At 37.7% G+C, this 21,201-nt stretch overlaps 2 protein-coding genes across 3 annotated transcripts in view; one reads left to right on the plus strand and one right to left on the minus strand.

Annotated features, from left to right (window-relative positions):
• The window catches only part of LOC101883269 (rho-associated protein kinase 2), an 83,077-nt gene that overhangs the window by 60,504 nt on the left and 1,372 nt on the right, over nucleotides 1-21,201 (minus strand). Inside the window, exons 2-6 of the mRNA XM_073933901.1 lie at nucleotides 12,499-12,759; nucleotides 9,069-9,213; nucleotides 8,839-8,977; nucleotides 7,001-7,092; nucleotides 4,363-4,475 (exon numbers count right to left, since the gene is read on the minus strand). Coding sequence (XP_073790002.1) covers nucleotides 4,363-4,475; nucleotides 7,001-7,092; nucleotides 8,839-8,977; nucleotides 9,069-9,213; nucleotides 12,499-12,759 — 750 coding nt within the window. The remainder of the gene's footprint in view (nucleotides 1-4,362; nucleotides 4,476-7,000; nucleotides 7,093-8,838; nucleotides 8,978-9,068; nucleotides 9,214-12,498; nucleotides 12,760-21,201) is intronic.
• Nucleotides 565-5,000, plus strand: LOC141379328 (uncharacterized). Of its 2 annotated transcripts, XM_073933403.1 has the most exons (3): nucleotides 565-2,300; nucleotides 3,311-3,442; nucleotides 3,588-5,000. In XM_073933403.1, exons 1-3 carry the CDS (start codon nucleotides 2,168-2,170, stop codon nucleotides 4,943-4,945), a joined length of 1,623 nt encoding a protein of 540 aa, XP_073789504.1. In that variant the 5' UTR covers nucleotides 565-2,167; the 3' UTR covers nucleotides 4,946-5,000. The 2 variants fall into 2 exon arrangements, with proteins under 2 accessions (XP_073789504.1, XP_073789505.1); XM_073933404.1 differs by lacking the exon at nucleotides 3,311-3,442.

A 21,201-nucleotide genomic window follows, 5' to 3' on the forward strand; every position in this document is an offset into this window, starting at 1 on the left:
CGGAAGGCAAAAGGAAATATGATACTATTAAGGTGTACCTAATAAAGTGGCCAGTGAATATATAGTGTATTATGTGACTAAATAGTTTTGGATTTATGTTTTTTTCCCTCTAATTAACATTTTGCTTTTTTCATTATTTCCATCTCAGGTTTGTTTAAAGTTTGTTTTATTCCCATTATTAAAGTCAAAATACTTATATGATGTAAAAAACACAATTTACACACACACACACACACATACACAAACACATATATATGGATGGTATTACTACAAACCATCTGAATAAATAAACCATTGTGTATTGTATTTTTATTTATTATTCTTAATAGTTTTTTCCCATTATCTTTTAATAATCATATCAGTTTTTCTTATTTGTGTACTTATTAAAACTAAGTGTGTGTAGGTATATATTCTATATATGTATTACAAAATCACTTTAAGATTGTACTCATTGTTTATGTATTCTGCAATACTTTGGCAATACTTAACAGCTTTGACTAGCTCTTTTGATTTAAAGTTATTTAAAATAAATAATGATTTCAATAAGGAAATGTATTTAATGTGATTTTATTGTAGTAAAAAGTTACCTTTCTCTGTCTGCACCATAACAAAAGCCCTCATTATTTCAGCGTTTCTGCAGGTTTCATCAAGTCAAATTTAAGACTTTTTAAGATCATTTTAAGACCATTATGAATGAAATTTTAGATCATACATGTCTAAACACTAATGGTTTTTGGTTAATGGCCCGGTTGGAGCAATGAAATTGAAAAAGGAACACATGTAGTTATTTCTTTACCACATATTTTAATGAGTCAAAACAAGAAAACTCTTGTTTGCATCTGATCCAGTTACTATGACCATTTATGTGAAGCTGCTTTGACACAATCTACATTGTAAAAGCGCTATACAAATAAAGCTGAATTGAATTGAATAGTTGTGTAGATTTTTTTCAACATGCCTCTTTTTTAATTACAAGTTTAACATTGTTTAAAGTATATTTATTATGAAGAAAACTACACAAAAAAATGCAAAAATATATATTGTTAGCATTTGGTCCAAACTGATTGAGTATAACTCTTATTCTAATGCGCTTCTGTTATAAACCCTTAAGTTTCATGCCTATTTATAAACTTTATGTTGTCCACTCACACTTTCTTATGTAAATAATTTGATTGTAAATGAAAGATTATGTAAAGGGATATAAAAATGATCAATTATTACACTAATACACTATTCCTAAAAGTTTAGCATGTTTAGCATTATCTGCAGTTTAAAAAAAACATTCTGGCTATACTTTAGTAAATAAAGTTATTTTGTATTTCATTTTTTGATCACTCAGTGTTACCAACTCAACTATTTTTGATTCACATTTTGAATATATGTTGCCTGCGCTTTTGCACATATTTGTTCTGCCTCTTACGGCCTGAATCTGAATTATTTTCTTGATTTTCATTTGTTAAACTATATTTCCTGTTCAAAGGTAATTATTTACATTTAGTTTTGATTTTTGTTTTCCTGCGAGTTGATGTTGCACTCCTACACTAATGACTATATTATTTATTTCTTATGGAATGGCATGTATATTTGCAACATGTCTTGGTGGATGGATCACATTGAAGCGGAATACTTTAGCATAATTTATTAGATATTATTTCAGTCAATATATGTCAGTTTTGTGGTTTGAGTTTCACCTCACAGGTTTCATTTGTTGTGCTTCTTTGTCTACAGTACATCAATTTCTAACTGATTATCTATTTAAGACAGCTTTTGTCCCTTAGATCAATTTATTTAGCTATTTTTTCATTTATTTTATGTCATTTGCACATTTGCAGTCATTTGAGTTTAAAAGAAAACATTTCTTAGTCTTATGTCTTGTTACCATAGTGACATGTTCTGAGAATAGAACGCATTCCAAAAGTGTACTTGAAGCCCTGCATCATCGGAGAATATCTTGTGGGTTTGTTGAAGTGGAGTAGTACAGGTGTGCTTTTGGCTGTTAAGTGTTAAAAAACTTGCGTTCCGAGTGTTTTGAGACTGTCTCAGCGATTGAACATCTTCCGTTTGAGTGATTCACGGTGCAAGACCGAAATCCTCATCCTATTCCAGCTAGCAAACCCCAAGTTTTTGAGTGGTTACAGGTGAAAGACTGAAACCCTGTACCGATTATATGATGGTTGAACAGATTTCTGATCTCCCCACAACATCAGCTGCTAAAATGGAGGAAGACAAAGCCTGCAAGATCTCCCAGAGCCAGAAAAAAGTGAAGCAGCTCAAAGAAAGGCCAAGAAATGGCACTAATAGTGAGTCTTATTTACATTGTGCTATCCAATATCCAGTGTTTTCCTGACATAATAATATACTTACTATTAAAAATAATGTTTGTACAGGATAATAGACAGCTGGTTAAACTGCTGGCTATCATTGCATTCACGTGAATCTTAATGCAACATTTTGGGTAAAATGATAATGTATTTCATTTTCAGCTTTTCTGATACAACTTTAGTCTAAAATCCTTTAGTAAAATGAGATATGCACACAGACTTTTCATTTTCAACCGACAGCCCCGATGGCTTTCGGTGAACTGTCTTTCCATTACAAAATCACCACATTTAAGATCTGTTCTCTTTAAAAATATGTGATCTTCACTGACTAATATATATTTGATATAAAGTGGGTCTCAGACCGGACAAGAATCACTGCATTAAATGACATTTAAAATAAACATGAAAATTTATTTTAGCTCAGTATTTTAAATGGAGTTTCTGCGCTAGCCTGCTGGTACTGACGGTGCTAGCGGTTCCATACAATAGACTATTGTCTCGTTTTATGCTTGAACAACTAAACGAATCCTTAGGTTAATTTAACTGATTGTAATTTAATTATATCACGATGTTTATGGTGTAAAAGCAACCTTATAAAACGTTAAATAATCACAGAAACCTTTCATCGGAAATTTACTGTTGGCTGAAAAACTCTAGCTGTGCAATATAAACCAGTATTCAGTTTTCTATTTTAAAAAAGTGCACTGAACATGTAGTTTTTAAATCGTTTGGTGCATTGATCATTTGTGTAAGCAGTTTTATATAACATGAAAATAATAAAATATTATAGTCAAATACAATAATTAATAATAAAATACAAAAGAGTAGCAAATCCATGGTAAACTTGTGGTAACCTTGGTTTAGCTACAATAACTTTTTAAAATGGTTATATATTGGGGTTTTTGTTTTTGGTGAATGTTCATTTTAAATTTCTCTCAAATTACTGTGGACAAGTGTGTAAAGATGTGCAATCATTTCTCTTTTAACAGATGAGAAGGAGAAAGTAAAAGAAAAGAGAAAGAAGAGAAAGAAGAGCAAGGTTGCTTCTTTCATCAGAGCTGCTCTTCGATGGTTCTGCTTCTGTCCTCGTAATGAGCCGTTCACACTTTCCTCATCTGATGGTAAATGATGGTTTTTGCATCTCAATATTTTCTAGTGTATAATGTCATTAATAAACTGTATTTTTACTCCCCTTTATCTGGAGTTTAACGTCTCCTTGAAAATGACTTTGTACTATGTGCAAACTGCAATCATTTGTCTTAACAGATTCTGAACATGAGATCTATGAAAAGATGATTGTGGAAGAGGAAGAAGTGAAGGAGATAATGCAGGAGGAGGTGGTGGAGAAGAAAGAGGAGGTGATGGAAGAAGAGAAGGAGGAGGTGGTGATGGTGGACACAGAGAAAGATAACACAAAGCAAGAAAAGACAAATGAGGAGGAGGAGGAGAAAAGTGGAGAGGAGAAGGTGCTGGAGAAAAAGGAAGAAGGGAAGGAGATAATGCAGAATGAGATTGTGGTGGAGAAGAAGGAGCAGGTGATGAAAAAGAAGAAGGTGGTGGTGATGGTGGTGGAAGTGGTGATGGTGGAGAAAAATAAACAAATAAAGAAAGATACCAGCACCCAACTAACAGAGGAGGAGAAGGTGGTGGAGAAAAAGGAAGAAGAGAAAGAGATAATGCAGAAGGAAGAGGTGGAGAAGGAGGAGGAGGTGATGAAAGAGAAGAAGGTGGTGGAGAAAAAGGAAGAAGAGAAAGAGATAACGCAGAAGGAAGAGGTGGAGAAGGAGGAGGAGGTGATGAAAGAGGAGAAGGTGGTGGTGGGGAAAAAGAAAAGAAAGAAAGATACCAGCACCCGACTGTCAGAGGAGGAGTTCTGGAGAAGGAAAATGGAGGAGGAGAAGGTGGTGGAGAAAAAGGAGGAAGAGAAAGAGATAATGCAGAAGGAAGAGGTGGTGGAGAAGGAGGAGGAGGTGATGAAAGAGGAGGAGGAGGTGATGAAAGAGGAGAAGGGGGTGGTGGAGAAAAAGAAAAGAAAAGATACCAGCACCCGACTGTCAGAGAAGGAGCTCTGGAGAAGGAAAATTATCGCCAGAAGGCTATCTGCAGCAAAGTATCTGTTTGAGCAAATAAAGGAGGAGGAGGACAAGATGAAAGCTGAGGAAGAGAACAATGAGGAGAAAATAAAATACATTGGAAAGGAGGAGGAGGAGGAGGAGGTGAAGAAAAAGAGAAGGAGGAGGCGGCCAAGAAAAAACTGCAAGGTGGAAGAAGTGGAGGAGGTGGAAGGAAAGGAAAGTGAGGAGGTGGAGAATCACATTGAGGAGAAAGAGCAAATGAATGACATTGAAAAGGAGGAGGAGGAGGAGGAGGTGAAGAAAAGGAGAAGGAGGAGGCGGCCAAGAAAAAACTGCAAGGTGGAAGAAGTGGAGGAGATGGAAGGAAAGGAAAGTGAGGAGGTGGAGAATCACATTGAGGAGAAAGAGCAAATGAATGACATTGAAAAGGAGGAGGAGGAGGAGGAGGTGGTGAAGAAAAGGAGAAGGAGGAGGCGGCCAAGAAAAAGTAACAGTATGAACGAGGAAGACAAAGAACAAAGTAGAGGAGTAGAGACATACTGTATGTGAAGGAGGAGGGTGAACAACATTGTACAACATCAATAAAAATGTGTTTTGTACAATACTGTATGTGCTGTGTGTTGTGTTCATCTGCTTAATTCTCTGTTTCAAAAGTATTGAATTTTGTTTGTTTAAAGAAAATTTTGATTTATATTTAGATTAAACATAAATGTAAACATATATATGTAACAAAATTGTTTTGTATAGTTTAGTTTCTATGTATGTGTGTATCACATATACAAAACAAATATATATAATACACACACATATATAATGTCAGACTTATATTTTGCATGTGATTAATCTGCCCAGCACTAATACAGTAAACCTACAGATCCTGGAGTCTGACCTTTAAGATTTATATTGCGATTCAGATTTCTTGTTTAGAATTGTTAAAGTCGAATAATTCAGAGAATTGCTATCTTTCCGAGGCAGAAACAAGCTTCATAGAAACCACTTACAAATCCATCACATCTTCAAACGATGAAAATCCATTAATAATCTATTCAATTAGACTTCTATCTAATTCTAACTTAATGAACTCTTAGTTTACTTTACCATCAAGACTAAAGACTTTTAGTGCAGGTCTCTAGTCGCTCCGTTTCTATTACCCTACAGTTGCACAAACTGAAATTATGAATTGAAAATATGTCCATTGGAAATGTTTAATTAGCAAAAACTGCCACTCTCACACAAACACACAAACAAACACACACACACACACACACACACACACACACACACACACACACACACACACACACGCACACACACACACACACACACACACACTTCAGACTGGCAAGAGGTGGTTTTTCAGGCAATTCTAAAAAGCTATTTATCCGCTAAAGAATAGAAAAAAAAAGTTTTAGCTGCACTGTAAAAAATTTAATGACAAAAAGTCAAGACAACAAATATTTTGATGTTACTTTAACATTTTTTAATAATATAACATTTTTAAAGTTGTACCAAGTTTAACTTAATATTTGTAATCTATTTGATTGATGCAAGTTGAGATGACTAGAAAAGTTAATTTGACTCAACTGAACCATGTAAGGCAGTAGGAATATTTTTAGTGTAGACTTGAGACCACCCGAGAATTCAATGACAAAACTGTCAAATGTGTTGTGGCGGAATACTTCAAATGAATTGATTATCTATTATTTCAGTCAATATCTGTCAGTTTTGTGGTTTGAGTTTCACAACAACCTCTGGTGTTTCATTAATTGTGCTTCTTTGTCTACAGCTACATCAATTTCTTATTGATTATCTATTCAAGAAACATTTTGTCCCTTAGATTTTTTATTTATTTTTTGTCATTTGCACATTTGCAGTCATTTGACTTGAAAAGAAAACATTTCTGACAAAACTGTACAAATGTTGTAGAACAAAACACACATACACAAAATTAATAAATAAGTGATAGTACAAAACAGCACAATGTTTCAGCACAAAAACAAAAAGTAATATTATTATTAATATTATTATTATTTTTAAATTTTTTAAGTATAAACAAGCAGAGGGTTGAAGACACAAAAACACAAAAATAAAAAGAATTAATAAAAACAAAAAAAAATGCAAAGAGTGATATTGCAGTGCAAAAAAATGTGCACAGAAACTCATAAAATAAAATGCTCAATAAAATAAAAGACTAATGTTGTAGATTAAACACAATAAAGTAAATAAAATAATAAAAAAACTAATAAAAAAATAATAATAATATTAGAAAATAATGAAATATTTGGTTTATTTAATATGGTGCACACACAAAAACTGCAAGAGCAATGTAGCAATACATGGCATGCAAAGCTGTCTTTCTTTGACATTTAAAGTGTAGCATGAGGGTGTGAGGTGAATGTTTGCATGTGTGTGGAGAAAAAAGTAGGAGGAATGTCAGGAAATTAAAAAGCTGTGCTTCAAAAATCCTCATAACCATAATATCCTCAAATACACAACTAAACTCCAAAACAACATTGAACGTTTACACTTTTACCAACAAGCACATGCATAAAATGTAGATCACTTTAACAAGCCATGACCCCCAGATCAGCCACACTGACTTACTGTCTCGTATGGTGTCGAAGGTCCACTGATCATTCTTGAAGAAGGGGTGACATTTTATTTCATTCACTCCAGTTCGGCCAAGCCTCATCTCCCTGAACATAGCAAAACACTGGTCAGCAAAACAGACAGAGAAGCGATAATCCACTAAAGTATACACATACACCAGGAACATCCAACAGCACAGCATGGAGGAGTGGAGCAGTCAGAGAGACATCCAAAAATAAGGACCGTTCACTCCCCCTTCCTTTCACTTCATCTGCATTGAGAGGGTGCAGCAGTTTGGACTGCCACGTGTGGGACATTCCAGCAGCCTGAATGCAAAGGGAGTGTGTGTGTGTGTGTGTGTGTGTGTGTGTGTGTGTGTGTGTGTGTTTACATGAAAACACAGAGAAAACATTAAACCCCTCTCTGTATGTTTGATCAGGAATGCTTGTATGTGGGCATGTGAGGGAGGAGAAAGAGGGAAGGAGAAAAAAGGAATTCAGATGGAAGTTGTCAGGCTGGAGGGTGAACGTCCATGAAGATGACATGTAGTAAAAGCAGTAGGACATGAAATTTATGTTTTATTAGGGACTTTATCTATAAAGAGCTTTTAAAGGCATAACATGAATAAAGATCAGCTTGTATATTGTCTTAATCTAATTTAATTCAATTAAAATGTTGCTATGGCTTAGTACCAGCCAACCTCTAAAAACAAACAAGTAAGGGTTTATTACGCTAGTAAGTGTCTAGTAAAAGCAGTAGGACATGAAAGTTTTATGAAAGACTTATTTTATGAAGAGCTTTTAAAAGCACAAAATTAATATAGACTTGTATGTTCTCCTTAAATTAAATGTAAAAATATATGATTTGGTGTTTAAGAAATATTCCTTAAGATTGCCATTTTGGAAAAAAGTGCAACGATTTTCTAAAACCATTAAGCAAAAAAAAAAAAAAATCCTACTGACCACAAACATTTACAAAATAGGGAAAATTTCATATGATAACAATGATAACAGATCTAAGGTACCCTGTGATTACATTAAATACGTTATAAACAGGACTTGACATTAACACTCGCCAAATGCGGGGATTTCAGCTGTCGCGGGTTAGACAGCCACTCTCACTAGCCACTTTGGCTGTGATAAATGTATTTACAGTATATGAGAATATTGTTTTTAAGTATCAACTGTGAATAAAAAGTGTATGCATATAGCTTTATTTTGTTTGCTTTACACATTTTTTAAAATGTGTTTCAAAAAAATAATTAGTTCGGTGCAGTCAGAGAAAAACTTAGCAAATCCTTAGTGTCGAGCCCTAAAAACTCATGTGAAATAAACTATTAATAAAAATAAAATTAAATTAATTACATTGCGACACTATAAAAATTACATCCCATGTACTCATGTTCATTGAGCAAGGTCATAAACAACACTCAAAAATGTTAAATGAACAAGGAGGCATGTGGACACAAAGTATAAATCAATAAAGTTAGCATGTCAAATTCAAATTTATGAATATAAAATGTATTTTTCCAACATTAAAATTGTGGTTAGTGAAAATGGCGAGTGGTTAGTAATGTTGGAAAACTCCTAGCCACTGTGGCTGGTGATCAAAAAAGCTAATGTCAAACCCAGGTTATAAACTCCAAACTACAAAAGAAATCTCATCATGTGTGTAATAAATTGTCCTGAAAATTTGCTTTTTTTTACAGTAAAGTTAATTTCAAATTGACAAAAATACATGTTACCAGCCAACCTCTGAAAACAAACAAGTAAGGGTATATTAAGAGACTAAGAGTCTGAACTTGACAAGAAAGAAAAAAACTCAAATCAAATCTTTACTTTTCTCAGTCTCACCTGCTACTCAGAAAGGCACAGATGAGGTCTTTGGCATCCTTTGACATTTCAATATCATCTGGGAAAGTTAAGCTGTTCTTGTGATCCATGATCTTTCCATATGTGCCCACCAGAGACTCGGAATAAAATGGAGTGTCGCCTGCTCAGAGTGACAGACGAATAAATAAATTTAATGATCAGAACACTGAACTAAAATTACAAGAGATGCATATGAAGCTGACACTACTCACCCACTAGAAGCTCATAAATAAAAACACCAACAGACCACCAGTCACACTCGCGACCGTAATAACCAGTCCCTCCTTGAGACATTAAAACCTCTGGAGAAATGTAATCAGGTGTCCCAACAGCAGCGTCACAGCTTACCAAACCAGTCTAAACACACATGTAGAGACATGGATATAAACATTACTGGATGAGTTAATGTAGCTGAAATACAAGTATGTTTAAAATTTCAATTATTTACACAATTCATTTTCATTCAATTCAAGGACTGCACTGTACAATCTAGCCACAAGATGGCAGCACTGACATCTATCATCACCGAATGGAGGACTTCTGTAACCTACGTTAATGATTGTTTAAACAAATTTGCTGCAATGTGTGAGGTGATAATTGTAAATCTCCACACTACAAAATCTAAAAGAAACTCTCTCATTCTCGGTCATGTACAGTAGGGGAGAACGGGGTAATGAGACATTGGGTAGTGTGGGTAGTGGGTAGTGTGAGACACCCCCTGTATCTGGGCAACGGATTTTATATAACACTCTATAACAATTTTGTTTTAAAGCCCCTTCCATATCTCCTTTACCATGTAGAATAGGAATTCCTGGTGCTGTGGAAAGCATGTTTTTTTACAAAAATATGTTTTTTGCAAGTAAAAGTATTTTTTTGCCATCAACTTAATCAACTGTTGTGCAAAAGCAAATTGATTTAAGGAGAAAAACTTATATCATACATGTTGATGAACTACCAACATATAAAACCATGTGAGGATGCTAGCTCAAGATTAGCCTGAATTACTAAAAAATATTTTTTTTTTTCTAAAATGTGGCGGTGGGGTAAAGTGAGACAAATGCTCTGGGGTAAAGTGAGACATAAGGTACAGTACAAGTTAAATTTAGTCTACCAGACTGTAGGACTTGTGAATGAGGCCTTTAAATCAACAGTGACACTAAGCAACATCACTTCTGGATTTAGGTGCACTGGAATTTTTCCATATAACTGAGAAAATTTCCTTGATAAAGCATTTGCACTATTCATGGTGTCAGACTGGCCAAATCCTGAGTTCCAGCCTGCCACTACAGAAGATTTGGAAGATCTACTCCCTGCAGATGATCCACCTACAGATAGTTCACTCACTGATGCTAATCCATTCACTGCGCATATTATCTACATGGATGTGCCATGTGTTTCTAGCCAACCTGGATACATGTCTCTTCATGAAATGCTACCATTCTCAAATGTCCCCCCAGAACATAATCCAAATGAAACCGTGTGACAATTGAAAAGGCCTATAAAGAAAGACAAAAAAGCTAAAGAATAGCAAATAAAAGGAAAAATCGAAAAAAAGAAAGCAACCCAAAAAAAATCATAGTTAGCAGCTCTGGGAAAAGTGATGTACCTGTCTCAGTTGATAATGTGTCTGACAAAAAGAGCTCTAAGGATGAGAGTAGTGGTCCAAGAAACACAGATCTGTCTGTGGGAGACTTTGTCATAGATAACTTTCCAACAAAAACACAAGCATTTATTTTACTGGCATGGTTACATCTATGTTTGTCCTGGAACATCATTTTTGTTGGAAAATGTAACCCATACCTATTCCCTACCCCTAAACCCGCAGCCATAACTGTACATTACTCTCAAAATCAGAGGAGAATAATAGTTGGAAAACAATCATCAGAAGTGCATAAACCTAACCATAAGCCTAAACTGAACATAAATGGTAAACGTACCCCTTAATTCTGATTGGCTTATTGAATGTTGTTTAAGGATCAATATATAAATGTTAATCCAGGGTAAAATTAGATTGGCGATGAGGCACATGCACAAATTTTAAGAAGAATCCAGGGAAACACAAAAGAGTGGGAGTTGTATGACAGTTAGACTGATGTTCTTATAAAGGTGGGTCTAGTCCTGTGTGCGTCCCAAGTTGTTCTATCTGGTTCTGATTGTCCTTTTCTCTGACCCCCATACTATCGCTGGCTCTAAGGGTCCTGTGTTCTGACCCCGGATTGTGTTCTAATTTAACTGGTTCTAACTGTCATTAGTATGTAAATTTAAATAGTTTGAAGTAGATTGTTGTATTTGATTTTATGAGTTTATGAGTTTTGAGTTACTTTCAAATGTTTAGAAAAACAAATGTGCTTAATTGACCAATTCGCAATCCATAATTGACTAGTCAGACATTAGTTCTGAAATGTGTGATTGTCAGGATTCAGACTCTTACAACATGCATTGTTATGGTAGTTTTAAAGTGGAAAAAGTAAGTGGATTAGTTTACCCTCACCTGGTTCACTTTACCCCTTTGATTTTTCTGGCCTGCTGCAGCTGGGGCAAAGTGAGACACAAAACGACTTTTTTTTAAACAATTATATTTTCACTTTCCTTTATCCTAAATACAGTCTGATAAATTCCATTGCTAGAAAACATTCTGAATTAATAAGAAATGTTTAAATTTTACTGATATATAATTTTAGCTCGCTTAGAGGGAAGAAAATGTAAAAAAGTGTCTCACTTTACCCCGTTCTCCCCGACATGTAAACACACCAACTACTGGTGTATGATATTTATCGTTTTCAATAAAAATTTTATTGTATTGTGAGCTGGCGTTACAGAGAGCTTCATTCAATTGAGAAAAACAAACAAAATCATGTCCTGAGAGTCCAAAATATAATAATAAATATCCCTTTATGGGGTTTTGATTATAAAATGTGTAAGATTTAATACAATAGAAATATAATAGAAATAATACAAGCAAGTTAACACAAGCAGGCTTTCCTGAACATCCATTAAAACACAACAAAGCGAGTTCTGTTCAACAGATCAACAGAAAATACCAAACAAAGCTGAAGCAGAAAATGTGCATCTTAGAGCAAGAGTTTTGTGTGTGTGTGTGTGTGTGTGTGTGTGTGTGTGTGTGTGTGTGTGTGTGTGTGTGTGTGTGTGTGTTTGTTTTTTGAACTTTAATCTGTTTTAAATAAATCATCAACAGAGACAGTCACTAATTGCTTCGTTTCCAAATGAATCAGCCATTTTGAATCACTTGTTTGAATAAATGTTCATTGAATCACTTATAAAAACAGAATAAATTCAAAATCCCACACTTCCTTTATATACAGTTCTTGAAAAACAGCATGTGACATTGTACATCTGAATTTGTAGTAGAAATTAAGACGCAGGGGCAACACTGTGGCTCAGTGGTTAGCACTGTCGCCTCACAGTAACAAAGGTCGCTGATTCGAGCCCGGCTGGGCCAGTTGGAATTTCACTGGTGAGTTTGTTTGTTCTCCCCATGTCCAAACACATGCATTACAGGTGAATTGAATAAACCAAATTGGCCATAGTGTATGTTTGAAGGAGTCTGTATAGGTTTTTCCCAGTACTGGGTTGCAGCTGGAAGACACTTTAAAAGACACTTCAAATGCACTTATCACACACCGAGTCCATCTTCGTACATGTGCCAAAGTCTGCGAGTTTGAAGTGTCCATTGCGGTCCAGCAGCATGTTGTCTGGTTTGATGTCTCTGTGGATGAAGCCCAGAGAATGGATGGCGTCGAGTGCCAGCACCACTTCTGCCGTATAGAATTGAGCCCATTCCTCTGGGATGTCATAGTTGCTGGTCAGAGTCACCAGATCTCCACCTGGCATGAACTCCATCACCAAATAAAGGTACTTTTCATCTTGGAATGCACAGCACAGCTATGTGGACAGAGAGATAGAGTGGTGAACAGAGAAGTCACAATATATTTCAGTAATCAATACCAGTTAAATTTAACAATACTTAATTTCAATTGCAGCAACCCAGCTAAATTAAATAATAAGCAATGTGATATTGAACACAGACTTTATTTAATCGTTTAAATATTTAATTCATAATTTAAATACTGTTATTAAAGAACTTTTAATGCTATCAATTACAGAATGTAAATAATCAAGTTAAAATATAAAAAATTATAAATGGAATATTAAATGACATTTTAAGTATAAACGTATACATACACAAAAACAGTTGTGTCAAGCAATTAATCATAACTAATCAAACCCAAAATTAAAATTAACATGTACATCATTATTTATATTCATTCATTATTTTGTCGGCTTAGTCCCTTTATTAATCCGGGGTCGCCACAGCAAAATGAACCGCCAACTTATCCAGCATGTTTTTACGCAGCGGATGCCCTTTCAGCCGCAACCCATTTCTGAGAAACATCCACACACATATTCACACACACTACGGACAATTTAGCCATGTCTTTTATGTCTTTGGACTGTGGGGGAAACCGGAGTACCCTAAGGAAACCCACGCAAAGGCAGGGAGAACATGCAAACTCCACACAGAAAAGCCAACTGAGCCAAGGTTCGAACCAGTGACCCAGCGACCTTCTTGCTGTGAGGCGAACGTGCTACCCATTGCGCCACTGCCTCGCCATCACTATCCTTATTAATTTATAATTTGATGTAGATATAAATATTTCATATAAAGATATAAATGAACATTTTCTCAAATATATACATTTCTTTGTGTACGTATATACTGTACGCTAAATGATAAATATATACACTCCACAAAAATATATTATGTAAATACAAACTTAATTTTTTATGTGATTAAGCATTTGACAGCACTAATAAAATACAACTAGCAACAAGTTATTGCTATTTAAATGATGTTATACTTAAAATCAAGTTTAACTTTCTTTATTTTGGTTAGTTAACATCAACATTACAGCAGCAGAAATATTAGGCTTCAAGGTCTAATGAACTGGTCTGTATTTTTTGTCGTCCTTATTTACACGAGTACATAACTGACTGACTACAACATGGGCTGGTGCATCCTGTGAAATACAAGTGTTGAAAAACAGCCAGTCAAGACTATTTTCTCAGTCAGGTGTACATTTTACTATTTATACTATTTTATACTATTTAAGTGAAGTACTAGTAGTTTTAGTCATTTAACATTATTTTTTTTTTATCTTTTACCGGCCCATGCCTAATCCCAAACCAGGGCTTTTTTTAAAGTACAAATTATTGTTCCAAGGCTGCGTTTAATGGGTAGTACTGTGTATATTTTGCCAAATTAAATGTCAAAGGAGAATTTTTTGTTAGATAACTGGTTCTTTTTCTAAATAATATTAGACACTTGTTGACATTTATTTGAAGAGTGACTGTTACTAGTAACCGATTTTAAGTATTTGCCAGACTAATATGAGTTGGGTCTAAAAGATGATTTTTATATATTAATAGGCCTTGCTGATCATTAGATACTATAACATCCCTTATTCTACTAAAAGACATGAATTCTTTTAGTATCAGCGCCAATTTCTGCGGTTTGCGTTCGAGGGTCGAGCGTGGCAGTACAAGGTCCTCCCCTTCGGGCTCTCTCTGTCTCCGCGGATCTTCACCAAACTCGCGGAGGGTGCCTTAGCGCCCCTTCGGCTCGCGGGCATCCGCATACTCAATCCGAGAGAAAAGAGCAAACTCGCCCCTGTGCAGAGGATCTCTTTTCTCGGGATGGAGCTGGACTCGATAACCATGGTAGCGCACCTCTCCGAGGAACGCGCTCGCCTGTTGCTGAGCTGTCTGGGAGAGCTCAACAGCAAACTAGTGGTCCCACTGAAGTTCTTTCAGAGGCTCCTGGGGCATATGGCATCTGCAGCCGCCGTCACGCCGCTCGGATTGCTCCATATGGGACCACTTCAGCACTGGCTTCACGATCGGGTCCCAAGACGCGCATGGCACACGGGCACACACCGAGTCTCTGTTACTGCGCTGTGTCGCCGCGCCCTCAGCCCTTGGAACGACCCCTCGTTCCTACAGGCCGGTGTGCCTCTAGGACAGGCGTCCAGCCATGTTGTTGTTTCAACAGATGCTTCCAACATGGGTTGGGGGGCCGTGTGTCGCGGGCATGCAGCTGCGGGCCCATGGAAGGGTGTCCAGTTGCATTGGCATGTCAATCGCCTAGAGCTGTTGGCAGTGTTCTTCGCTCTCCACCGCTTTTTACTGGTGCTGAAGCGGCAACACGTGCTGGTCAGGACGGACAGTACGGCGGCGGCGGCGTATATCAACCGCATGGGGGGTATGCGCTCTCGCCGCATGTCTCAGCTCGCCTGCCGTCTGCTCCTCTGGAGTCACCCGTGGCTGAAATCGCTGCGCACCATTCACGTTCAAGGCACGCTGAACCGTGCAGCCGATGCGCTCTCACGGCAGCTGTTACGTCCTGGAGAATGGAGACTCCACCCCGAGTCTGTCCAGCTGATATGGGCGCGATTGAGGAGGCCCAGATCGATCTGTTTGCTTCCCCCGAGAACGCTCATTGACAGTTGTTTTTTTCCCTGACCGAGGGCTCTCTCGGCACGGATGCACTGGCCCACAGCTAGCCCCGGGGCATGCGCAAATACGCGTTTCCCCCAGTGATCCTGCTCGAGCAGTTTCTGTGCAAGGTCAGGGAGGATGAGAAACAGGTTCTGCTAGTTGCGCCCCTCTGGGCCAACCGGACCTGGATATCAGAGCTCTCCCTCCTCGTGACGGCCCTCCCCTAGCAGATCCCTTTGAGAGAGGACCTACTCTCTCAGGGACAGGGCACCATCTGGCACCCTCACCCCGATCTTTGGAACCTCCACGTGTGGTCCCTAGACGCGAGGAAGACTTAGGTAACCCATCGAGTGCGGTGGTTAATACCATCACTCAAGCTAGAGCCCCCTCCACGAGGCGTGCCTACGCCCTGAAGTGGAGTCTATTCACTGAATGGTGCGCCTCTCGCAGAGAAGACCCCCGAAATTGCCAGATCAGTATTGTGCTCTCTTTCCTCCAAGAGAAGCTGGACAGCAGGCTGTCACCCTCCACTCTCAAGGTTTACGTGGCCGCCATCTCCGCTTATCAGAACGCCGTAGCTGGCGGCACCGTGGGAAAGCACAACCTCATCATCCGGTTCCTCAGGGGTGCTAGGCGAATTAATCCATCCCGCCCCCCTCTCATGCCCTCTTGGGATCTCGCCCTCGTTCTCACGAGTTTTTTACGCGCAGATCCCTTTGAGCCACTCGATTCAGTATCTCCAAGATTTCTGTACCTGAAGACAGCTCTGCTGGTCGCGTTGGCCTCCATCAAGAGGGTCGGGGACCTGGAGGCATTTTCGGTCAGTGACTCGTGCCTGGAATTCGGGCCGGACTACTCTTACGTTACCCTGAGAGCCTGCCCGGGTTATTTGCCCAAGGTTCCTACCACCCCCTTTAGAGATCAGTTAGTGAGCCTGCAAGAGCTGCCCCCGAAGAAGGCAGACCCAGCACTTTCCTTACTTTGTCCAGTTCGCGCCCTGCGCATTTATGTGGACCGTACTCAGAATTTTAGATCATCTGAGCAGCTCTTTGTCTGTAATGGCGGTCGGCAGCAGGGAAGTGCCGTATCGAAACAAAGATTATCCCACTGGATTGTGGATGCCATTTCACTCGCTTATTCAAGCAGAGGTGAGCCGTGTCCCCCGGGAGTGCGTGCACACTCCACTCGGAGCGTTGCATACTCTTGGGCGCGCGCACGCGGCGCCTCTCTAACAGACATTTGTAGAGCTGCGGGCTGGGTGACACCCAACACATTTGCAAGGTTTTACAATCTGCGAGTGGAGCCGGTTTCCTCAAGGGTATTAGGTAACCCTTTGGTGATTGAGGAACTCGGTAGGGTGTTGAAACACGCTTGCTGCGCCATTCTCCCTAACACGGAGGTACGTGTGCCTTTTTATCTGTCAGTAAAGTTTCCCGTCAGGTGAGTCCTGCAGATTCCTCCGTGGCCCCCAGCACTGACTCAGCGGAGGAGTCACCTGCTGGCCCACTATGTTGTAGGTACGTTGTAGGTGCCCGCTGGTCAGCCCGCGTTTTGGGTATAGGTGCCTGCTATGCGTGATCCCCACTAGGCGATCCCATATGCTTATTCCGCCACCGTTAAGTGCCCCCCCTGGGTGGACCCATGTCTTCCCTCTTCGCTAACCACTTTTTTCTATGCGTACTCCCCCTTTTTAGGGCTAGTTCATATGTAAATTCTGCCATCTTTTCCCCCCTTGGGTAGCGGATGGCCTCTGCAGCGTCCTCCCTAACGGGATTGCACGCTTCCCAACGTACTGTCGTATTATCCTAGAATTATCTAGACGCTCACGACTACCCAAAGAATATATCTAAATCTGTAAAACTTCTGTTGAAGTAGGATAAATTAGGGCCAGGGACATGTTGGAGGACCGCGCCTCCCATGATGTGGGTGCGTCACGCTTGCTTGACTATCCCCTCATCGGGGGTGTTGGTAAGGTGCAGTCATTATGGCGCATTCCATAGTTCTCCCATACGTGGATTTTCAAAATCAAATCCACTGTATAGCACTGAAGTTCCCCAACCGAAGGAGAACGTTCGAGGTTACAGAAGTAACCCTTCGTTTCCCGAGGAGGGGAACGGAAGTGCTATACTCCGTCACCATAATAACTGTCCCTTAGCTGTTCCTGTTCCTCGGGGAACAGGCCCGGATTGGCTAATCGGGAGGACCGGGAGAATTCCCGGTGGGCCGATCCGTTTTTTGGCCGCGAGGGCCGGTGTCCCTAGCTCCAGAATCTGTTGCTCTCAGTAGTCACACTTTTTAAATGTATTTATTTACTTGACCACAGCCTTTTTTTGTGTCTCCTTACTATACACAGCTGTTGTGGTCCAGCGGTTAGCACGCTAGGTTAAGACTCAGCGGACCCGGGTTTGATCCTCGTTAGAGTAAATTATCGTTTTCATTTTTATTGTTAAGACATATAGTACTGTTAGGGTTGTTGAACATTTGAAGTTCTAAAGCAGCTGTTTTCACAAAAAAAAAACAAAAAACAAAAATGTGATAGTGTAATTAGCAACTGAATTGGAAATGATCTTATTTTAATATAGTCAGTCGTGAACTGAGGTGGGCCGGTCTGAGGCTTGAAACTCCAGGGCTGAAAAGGAGTCCCACTCCGGCCCTGTCGGGGAACGAAGGGTTACTTCTGTAACCTCGAACGATATAATACTTGATTATATAAATCCTGATGATCACGTAATTATCATTAATTTGCTCTTGGAAACACACTTAAACATCCAGTCACACTTACTAACAACCCTATAAGGAGTCCGAAAATAACCTCTGACATTTTTAAAAGCTTAGAAGACACTTTTTGACAAACTGTATAGTATAGGAAGACACAAACACTCTACTCTTAAAATGACTTAAAATTGAAACTAGATACTTTAGGTGATTTATGGCTTGTGCTGTATTTAAATATCATATACCGTCCCCTTCCCCAGTCATTTATATTGTGGTGTTTGGCACTTGGAAGTCCTGCCATTAGCCCAAATGAACACTATGACATTTTCCGCTTTCATAGACCCCAGATGCATGATCACCTATCCGGCCTTCACCAAGGTTAGCTGAAATTAAGAGAGAGGAGATGGAGGTCATACAGTACCATAAAAAATTACATAAATAAAATGCTGGCAGACACGTCAAATCCCATTCTCTATACAGCCAAACCAGCTAAACCAAACCATTCTGCCTTTTATACACACATACAATCATGCCCACTCAAATACTGTAAGTGCATCAAACATGCTGGCAAATTCAAAACGTGTTGTATAGTCCCTCACAGCGGGAAAATTTTATATCACTCCAAAAAAAGCAAAACCGGTTTTAAGCCACAGCTTAACACACACAGATGTTAACACTGGTCACCCCTCAAAAAACTCAAGTCTTCAGAAGTCTAAAACATCGTCATCATCCAATTCAACCTCAAGAGCCCAACCCCAGTCTTTCAGGCCCATTTCAAGCAATCTGCAACAAAGAGGAGTCTTTTGGACTCATGTACAAATGCCATTGACAAAGTCTAAAATAAAGGTTATAAAGTTTAGTTTAAAAGTACACTGGTAAATACAGATTCACATATATATAAAAAAAAAAAAATATATATATATATATATATATATATATATATATATATATATATATATATATATATATTTATATATATATATATATATATATATATATATATATATATATACAGTGCTCAGCATAAATGAGTACACCAATAAGCTCCAGATTTGATTTCAGTATTGACTAAACTAATGTATATGCACAAATATAATATTGGAAAGCATCCTATAGAAAATATTAATTTAAATGAGAGATTTGTGAGGGGTGTACTCATGTATATATATTGAGCACTGTATATTTAAAACTACACTTACACAAGATACGTGATGAGGACAAATGCTATCCTTTATTTACAGATAACTTTTTTTTTATTTGATTTTATACCAGTAGATATTTGCTAGAGAAGCCCTCATGATGATATTATTGCTTTTTCATTATTGGAACATTTCATTTTTGGAAAACTGCTGTTTATTTTTTTTAAGCTCTACATGATGTGATGGAGACACCCACTGCTCTTTATTTACAAAGATTTCAATTAAAATGTCACAAAAATGACCATGGCAGTGACGTCATGAAAAAAAAAACTTGGGGAAAAAACACAAAAGATACATTTTTCTTTTTTTGGCCACAAAATAAAAAAAGATTGGTAATGTTATCACTTTTTCAGCCTTTAAAAATACATGGAGACATATTTTGTGTTTTCTTGAACACTGAAAGATACATACAGAGTTTAAGTTAAATTTTAGACATGAAGACCACTATGAGTAACCCGTTTACTGGGTTGAAAATAGTATAAAATAAAATAAAATATTCACAGCTTAGATAGGATTAGATGGCAATATTATGGAATTAAAAGAGTGAGCCTGCATTGTTAGTGGAGTGTTTTTTAGTACTGAGGATTCAGATGCAAACAGAGAAGAGAACAAGCAGCCAAACATGTTGAAGATGAGCAGAAAAGAGATGCAGTGCACGGTACTTACTGTCCACACATTTACACGAGTAGGGAAGGTGAAAGGTCAGTGAAGAATGATACGGAGCATTGGGCCAGGGCTACAAAAGGTTAGCGGTATCATTGTAAGCTATTGACATCTTCACAGCCAAGTCTACATACATGACACTACACTATGTTTACCTCAATTAAAAGCAGTAGTTCACCCAAAAATGAAAATGCCAAATTGATTTGCTGACTTTCTTTATGTTTAGTGAGGTATTTGTTTTTCAAAGTGACCACAACTCCTTGCACAACATTACAGTGAGCAGTCTATACAAGTACATTTTTGGATGAATTTTTCTTTTATTTTGAGATATGTATCTATATATTAGCAATTAATCAGAACAACAACAATAGCAGTTCACTTTTTAGTTTAAAGCTGAGCAGAACAGTTCAGACAGAAGTGTATGCAGGAAAGTAAAAAAGATTTATTTTTCAGAAAGTGACTTTACATGAATTGGCATGAATTAGGCATTTAATTTTTCATGGAAGAGCTTTGTCTAATAAAATAAAATAAAATAAAATAAAGTGTTTTAACTATTAGCACAAATGTATTATTACAGAATTAAGAAAATGAAACATGATTTTATTTACATTTGCTTGTAGTTTTTTTTTTATTTTTTAGCATTAACAAAAATAGAATGCTATCAATTAATGATAATTATTTTTATATTTAACAAAACTAATGCTTATTTCAGTGGTTAATCAGAAGGTTTTTTGCATCATTTTTGCAATTGGTTAAAATGCTGAGTTATGCAAATTCTAACTAATAAAGCCCGATAAACATTCAAATGTTTTGAACCGTTAAATTATAATTCTTTTTCATTACTATTGTAGAACTACAAATAAACATGTTTTGGAATGAAAATGAATATATTTGGCACACAAAATGAGGTAATGGCTAAGAGCTGAATGGGAAATGATGAATAAATCAAGCTATTTCTCTTTTTTATCCAATAAAACATCAAGTGTTAGTAAAAGAAGATTTCAAACATTGCTTTAGATGAAGTCTTGTAACTATATCCTCCAATTCTACTGTAAGAATTGAAATATTGCAAATATTCTGATATCTTTGACAATTCAAAACATGAGCTGAAAACAGAGACTGGTAACTTCACAACCCAGCAAGGGGGAATGCGGGAAAAACCAGTTCCTGCTGCATTTGCATCTGAGTATGCTGAAACTTAGCTTCATCCCCCCAACTCACACATATGGTCATTTCAATGTTCAAATGTTCT

The sequence above is a fragment of the Danio rerio genome, chromosome 20 (assembly GCF_049306965.1).
Source record: "Danio rerio strain Tuebingen ecotype United States chromosome 20, GRCz12tu, whole genome shotgun sequence".
NCBI classification, from domain to species: Eukaryota; Metazoa; Chordata; class Actinopteri; order Cypriniformes; family Danionidae; genus Danio; species Danio rerio.

Bases quoted from the DNA above. Each gene is read 5' to 3' on its own strand.
- LOC141379328 (XM_073933403.1), top strand. From the start codon at position 2,168: ATGATGGTTGAACAGATTTCTGATCTCCCCACAACATCAGCTGCTAAA. The intron at 2,301-3,310 runs GTGAGTCTTATT...CTCTTTTAACAG, and splicing joins GCCAAGAAATGGCACTAATA to ATGAGAAGGAGAAAGTAAAA. The intron at 3,443-3,587 runs GTAAATGATGGT...TTGTCTTAACAG, and splicing joins CACACTTTCCTCATCTGATG to ATTCTGAACATGAGATCTAT.